At 44.9% G+C, this 7,347-nt stretch overlaps 1 protein-coding gene across 1 annotated transcript; it reads right to left on the bottom strand.

The window, feature by feature from the left end:
- Nucleotides 1–364: 364 nt before the first annotated feature.
- On the bottom strand, nucleotides 365–7,288 carry erich1 (glutamate rich 1). Its single transcript, XM_085143754.1, has 6 exons — nucleotides 6,720–7,288; nucleotides 5,991–6,131; nucleotides 5,764–5,910; nucleotides 2,554–2,919; nucleotides 1,956–2,138; nucleotides 365–602 (listed from the first exon to the last, which is right to left on the bottom strand). Exons 1-6 carry the CDS (start codon nucleotides 6,736–6,738, stop codon nucleotides 532–534), a joined length of 927 nt encoding a protein of 308 aa, XP_084999880.1. The 5' UTR covers nucleotides 6,739–7,288; the 3' UTR covers nucleotides 365–531.
- Between the last annotated feature and the right edge of the window lie 59 nt (nucleotides 7,289–7,347).

The following is a 7,347-nucleotide window of genomic DNA, read 5'->3' as shown; positions in this document are numbered from 1 at the left end:
GATTGGTGGGGAGTGTACTGGAGATAATTGAGCAGCTATTAGGTTAACGGCTGGGTTTAAATGTCGAACATCTGCAAACAATACTGATGCTCGAGGTAGAACTGACATTTGCTCTTCTGGCAATTAGGGGGTAAGATGTGACGGGGGGGTTGTCAGGCTAACACCAATAAAATGTTTCATTTATTTAAAATGCATACAGAAACGCTAAACAAGCGTAGCGAAGTAAAAGTTTGGTCGATAAAGACAACTTTGGCCTTACTAAGGATGGGCGGAAGGATTTGTCTGGCTCAGGATTAACCGGCTTTGTTTTCCTCTTGCAAACGGAGGAGACGGTGTAAGAATAGACTGGGCACAGATTCAAAACTGACATATTTAGAATTTAATAAAACATTTCATGCATTGAAATGAAGTCCATCGTTTACAAACGCTGTGTACGAGCAAAAAGAAAAGTCTTGGTAGAAATTATTCTTCAGTTGTGTCTCTGCGTCTGTTCGACTGGCAGTCTCATGGGTGTGTTGGAGAAAGCACGAGTCATCTTGTCTGCATGGGGAGAATGTCTGTGATCCAGTATTGGAAGAGTGTAACGACTGCTGCGGTTTCCTCTACAAACACAAGGAGACAGAGCGAAACATTTCAGTTACTGCTGACAACACAAAACCACAGGAACACTCACAAAAGACATTCACTTGCTGGTGTATTTTTGGCATAATGCATCAAAATCTGCTTCCTTCCCCCCGCCTGCACGTATCCAAACCCCTAACAAGACAAATTCCTTTTACTCGCTACTGTTAGAAGAATATATTTAGCCTTTGCAGAAAGCAAAATGGACAACACAAAAGGCGGAGCAGTCTATCCAATGTCATTTGTGAGAAACTCCAGGGTGCAGCAAAATATGCTTAAGGGAAATCTGCTTTAGAGCTGCAGCCAATTGATTGCCACTACAAGGGTAGACAGAGTGAGGAGAGCTTTAGTGAATTCACCTGAGGGGCTTTAAAAGCACGCATGCACATGGATTAGCTGAAGTCACTGAATGTAGGTTACTTTAAAATACCGAATGCTCCCTGAACATGATGGATGTTATTAAGAAGTTTAATTGTTTTACATTTCCGTACTGTGGGGACTGATGAATGTGAAGCGAGATGCAGCAGAAAGGCCGGGGCCTACACTCAGATTGAACCATAGCAGGCGAATCAAAAGTGCGCCTGCTGTTTAGCTCGACAGACACTCGTCTGCTCCGACGCGATCTGCCGGCACGCCGGAATTAAAAACAGCAGCATTTAAAAACAGCGAACTGAAGCATGACTCATTATGAGAGAGCTGGGAGCACGGGGGGGTTAGAAAAGCTTTCAGGCAGCTGTGGAGCAGCTGTACGGAGAGGGGACGGCAGGATCTATGGTGGTTTTTACACAGCGTCGTCAGGGTTACGGGGAAGGGGCAGACAAGCGTCACTTTGTGGCCGCCGACATGGCGTTGGCCTGAATCCCCTGGCTCGTCTCTCGGTCTCATTCTCACATGCCTGCACTTGTGCGTGTGACAGCAGAAAAGTCCCTGCTGATCCTATTATGCAGCCAGCTAGCTGCCTAATGCGTAAACACACACTCGGCAGATGAAACCGCGTCGGGGGACGTCGGCGCTATTTTGACTGTTGAGAGAGTCGAGGCGAGTTAAAACATGTTCGTTACTCACGGTCAGCTTGAGTCAGGGGCAGGTGCGCACAGGTGAAGGCTGAATGAGACAAGTCAGGGCAGGTAACCCGCAAACAATCCTAATCGGCGTTTGCCCCCTAACACTGGGAGGCGAGCGTTAACCTGCAGGGACGGGCCCGACGAAGCGCTCGGGCAGGTTCCAGCAAGAAGAGCCTACTGTAGGCGTGGATGCATGAACCAGCGACACAACAATAAACACAGACCTGTCATTCAAAGGAAAAATCTCTGTATTTGTGAGTTTTTACTGACCTGCAGACATGCAGCAGGAGTTGCTGCAGAGCTCCTGCAGAGCTTTTTCGAGCTTTTCTGTGTCCGTTTGCTGAACAAGTGTCTTGAGACTGTACAGCTGCTTCAGGACTGAGTTAGGTTTGCCGCCCAGAAGGCCGTCCACTGTAGCAGACAGGTCAGGGATCGTGGAAGCACGCGACGAGGCTGAGGAAGGACAAGTGGGCTGTTAAAAAGAAGCCTTCAACATCAAATTAAGCGTTTTATAAAACATCAAAAGGACCAATAGATGCCTATTTCATGGTGATCATGCACTGACCAAATATAAAGAAGACTCAACTTTATTTACATTAAAAAATAACTTTGTTACTAGTTTCTCTCATTTTCGTGCTTTTCTAACACGTATGGAAGGCTTTCATTTTCACTGAAAACACGTTCATTTCTCAGTAATGAGCATTTAACAATGCAGTGTAGGATTTTTGCACATTAGCATCCAAAATAAATCCAAACAAACAAAACATTAGCAACTAAAATCACGGTGAGCATTAGGGATGCCTACAAGGTGTAATACTGAGAACATGAGCTTCATCCAAGAAGGCAAGTACAAGTGGTCCCTACTTACAATCTGACAAATACGTTTCCATCGTTGTCCTGAGGAAGTCTGACACCTCAGCTGCTCTCCTCTCGTCTTCCTCCTGCCCCTCCTCCTCCTCCTCTCCATCTTTTTGATACGTGAACTCCAGCGCAGTGGCCCGAGGCATCAGACCCATGGAGAGCAGCTTCTGTTTGTGCCGTTTCTTCTTCAGCTTTCGCTTCTTGTTCCTGCTAATTCGCTCATCCCCCGCCGTCTGACTCTGACCTGTGCCGGACTCGCTCCCTGGAGTTGCCTCGTCATTCCCAGAGTCTTGACAAACTGTTGCTTTCTTCTTCCTTTTCCTCCTCCTCCGTTGTTCCTCCTCTTGCTCTTCATCCAGCACTTTGTCGCTCTCTAGAAGCAACAACAGATTAAACTCTTCATTAGTTTTAAAAACAGTCTTTAACTGAATCCACGATCCCGTGATCCGGACAGATCGGATTTTAAGAGGTCAGATCGTGTTCACATTGTTAAAGCATGAATCGTGTATCCACCTGCACTCTGGGCCTAATGGCTAAAACAGGAGGTGGGCGTCGTCCATTACGGTGAAAGCTGGGAGACGGCTGCTTTCCTTTCAGCCAATCACTGCACAATCTAACTCCACTAATTAGATGTTCCCTCTTGTTCACTGATTGCAGTTCAATCAGCGAAATCATCTGGTGTGGCCTCTGATTGAAAAGACACGGTCAAATCTGCAAGTACGACCATCGCTCATTCTGAGCCGGCAATTTGAGACGTTCCATTAAATCAAAGGGAACATTTAACAGGACGGTGCTCAGGTGATGCACGAGCTTTTACAGTGAGAGAAAATTAACACATTCCTCCCACCTTATGGAAATCATCCTTTAGTTTAGCAGCTTCATTGGGCTTTCCATTTTTCAGCTTTTCTCTTTTGCGATTATCACGTTGCTAAAATCTCCGCGGTCACATCACCGAATGACTAAACCTCAAAGGAGAACCCGTCCACAAACAGCAGTCTTGGATCTTCTGTAGCTCGCCACACCTCCCCTTTCCTTAAAAAACCCACGAAGCACAGAGAGGTCAAAGAAGCGACTTCTCAGCGACCCGTTTGTGAGCGGTGGACTGGAGCCAGAACACAAAGCAGCAGAAGTGACAGTGGCAGAGCAGAACTGACCGACATGCAAGGAAAATACAAACCAAGGAAGCTACTGCTCATATCAGACATGCAAATACTCCATTTTTTTAATTTAGAAACATTTTAAATGATTATTTTGTGACAGATTAAAATGATAGACTACTTTAAGTCATTATGTTTTTTGTTATATAAATATATTTAAAAGCCAGCCAACCGCAAACATGAGCGAGACAGATAAATATGAAGTCAGGCCGGCTCGGACGCCGCCCGGATCAACAAGGTCTGCGTCAGGTGTTGAGGAACCAGGGCTCCCTGACGAGAAGTGAGCTACTGGAACAAAAAGGCATCGGTGGGCAAGAGACGAAAACAGGGTGTTGTTGGGATGCTACTACGCAAGTAACCCCAGCGGAAGACGTTACATGAATAGGATGCGGAGCACTCGGTGCGGTGACTCCAGCAGATCCCAGAAACAACATCGGCGATCTCTGTCAAGAAGAGCGCAGTCCTAGGAACAGCTAAGAGACTGCGCAGGACCCTCAAGCTCCCAGGCATCTGGTAGAGCAGCGGCCCCCAACCTTTTTTGCGCCACGGAGCGGTTTGATGTCACACAATATTTTCACGGTCCGGCCTTTAAGGTGTCGCAGATAAATACAACAAAATAAAATGAAACGCGCCAACATCATTGAGAGTAACGTCCTCCTCTCTGCCCCTTAATGCTCTCTGGTCGCTATGGTAACGCATATATATATATCACTGTATGCACAAGTAATCCCTGCGAGTCACAATCATCTCAATGCTTCTTTTCTTTCCAGTCTTGGATGAGTCTGATGTCAGAGAGAATGAATATCCTAATATAATCACCTTAGGCACACTGCTCTGTCTGTGAGCATAGCAGCCCCGCCCACGTGCTGTTCAAACCTCTGTTTGAGACAGTCAACCAATCAGAAAGTGACTGGCTTAAGAAGAAGATTTGAAACTGCTAGTTTCAGGATGGACTGAAGGATGACAACGGCAAGCTGCTCTACAGAGTCCAAGAATTTGATGCAATTAAAAGAAAATAACAAGTTAAGATAAACTTTCCTTTTGATTGTTCAGAAACAAGATTTTCTCGAGGATCCAAAGGAATCCCAAAATCAGATGAACTAAAATAGACGTCCGTTTCTCAAAACATGTAGAAATACGTTTCTACATTTTGCAGCTAAAGTGAATGTGAAGAGAGATCTGTTCATTCAAGACTAGCACAGCTTTTCTCTTTCTACACCACATCAACTACATCAACTCTCCTCTTTGTAAAATATTACACTGAAGCCTTTATGAACCTCTGCAGAAACTCCAGTTGACCTTAAACAGCTCTGGGTTGCAGTTCCCTTGAAGGCTCGCTACCCACTAAATCGAAAATGTGTTCAATTAGGAACTGTTACACTTACGAGTGCAATTAATCAAACTTAACCTTGTCAGTCATTCCAGCGGCCACCCTCAGACGATGGTCTGTGTAAGCCAGCAAATCCCTTTTTTCACTGAGGTAAAGCAGAAGCTCTTCAGCTAAACGACGGTCTGAGTTACAGAAGATGACGAGCACAGAGGTGTAACGAGCCGGCGCTTTTATTACAGCCTCATCACTTTGGTGCTTCATGACAATAGAGAGAGGAGATAAAACAAACAGTCTCTAAATGATCCATATCAAATGCAGAGCATGTGACTCATCCTTGAATACCGCTGCCAGACAGCTCGACTCATCGCAGGTCAAGAAGATTTTAGCTCGGCATAAATCAGCTCACAACTCAGCCTCCAACATGTTATTAATAATAGTTAAATATCTCCTTTATAAATTATGCAAGTTTGCCCCGACAAGCACATTTAATCGGCCTATCGGAGTGAAAACAGAGCCACCCAGGCTCACTCACCACCTGCACAAGTTCTCCTCAGTTAAAGAACACGACTGATTTTCACTGTGTTTCCCCAACAACAGTGGCAGAGACAATCAGAAAGAGTAACTTTATTACTACAGAGCGCCAACCTGGAGGAGGCCCATGACATAAATCTCTCCTAGCTTTATGGTGCACAGCGCCAAGTCCATAAATGTAAGATTATGGGCAACATACCAGCTGGTTCCTCCACGCTATTTATGCTTTTTAGCTGCTGTAGTGAGACCGATTCCTCTGAATGTATATCATAGTCTGCAGGAGGAGGAAGGACCGTGTACATCCGCCTGCCTGGTTTGGCTGCGCTCTGTCTCTTCACTGCATCTCCTGAAACACACAAGGCAAATAAAGTAAGGCACTGAAACACAAAGGAGGGAGGAACGTGTTAGTAATTATCATGACTTTACCCGAGGCCGTGTCCTCTCCAGGAGCTTTGCTTTTCAGATGTTTCTTTTTGCCTAGAGCTTCTACAATCTGTGGTGGGCTCTGCTCCGTCACCACCTCTTGGATGGCAGGGTAAAGCTTCTGGAGAACTTTTGACTGGAACACTGAGTGACACAAAGACAAGTTGTGTTAATTATGCATATTCAGGCTACATGTGATATAGTCCATGTTGCAATGAAGCATGAAAACAGGATGTAACCCGCTGACTGTGAAAACTGAAACAGGTGATGTTCATGCTGTTTGTGACTGCAATAACACAGCCTAACAATGAACACTGTGTTTACAAACTTATTGTGATGCCAAACAGTTCAGATAAACTCAGAGTACACTGCCAGTCTTTAGCTTTAGTCTTTGTCATTTTCCTAAACCGTCAAAACAAAAGGAAAGGTCAGTGAGTACGTTTATTCAGAACATAGAGGACTGAGATGTCCACACGAGCGTGACCACATAAAAACTAATAAAAGCTGATCAAATATGAATCACCAAAAAACAAAACCTGTCTTCTCAGGTACGTCTTCCAAAGTCAACGAGTGTTTTTAGGGCTTGACAGAGGAGCACGTGCTTTTGTTTACAACACAGAAACCAACTTAACGCGAGATTTAGCTAGCCACGTTATTTAGCTACGTTCGCGAGCTAAAGAGTTACGAGCTGTGTGTATTTGTATGAGCTGAGTTATTTCTGGCGGTGCTTACCTTCTTTCCTATGTGCCATATTCAAACATCCACCTCAGTCGAAGCAAAGAAAACATGAATTCCAACTCTGCAGTCAGCTAGGAAGTTACTATGCTATCAAGCTAGCTGAGTTAGCTAGCAAGTATGCTACAGCAGCTTTTTAAATGAGCTAGCTTGACGCGCACGTCCCGCTCAACTTAAAGATCAGAGATATTCATCTGTCAGTATCGTCGCCACAGAGCTCCAGCTTCTTCAGCAAACCCCACTAACCCAGAGTAATGCGCAAAACTGCTGAACCGCGCACTTCACCGGCTACCACACGCGCACTGTGACGACAGAGAGATTTCGCTTCCTTTTGCGCCAACTTCTATTCAAAATCCGGCCAGTTTAAAATGCACGTAGTCCTCACAAACACATGCTCTCTGTATATACTTAATGATATGTATTTATGGGATTACTCGAATCTATTCTTCACATCGGCAGACGAATCAACCTCGTTTATAGTATAATATTCATTAGCCTTGCGTATTTCAAGGAAAAAGACTCAAGAAGGTCTGGATTTGTAGAGCGAACAATGACTCCAGCTAAAATGATTATAAAAACCGTTATTAGTTATCTGAGCAGGTGTATCAGACTACCAGAGCAACAT

The sequence above is a fragment of the Neolamprologus multifasciatus genome, chromosome 19 (assembly GCF_963576455.1).
Source record: "Neolamprologus multifasciatus chromosome 19, fNeoMul1.2, whole genome shotgun sequence".
NCBI lineage: Eukaryota > Metazoa > Chordata > Actinopteri > Cichliformes > Cichlidae > Neolamprologus > Neolamprologus multifasciatus.
The sequence above is the reverse complement of the archived record's forward strand: the minus strand, read 5'-3'. Positions and strand labels throughout refer to the sequence as shown.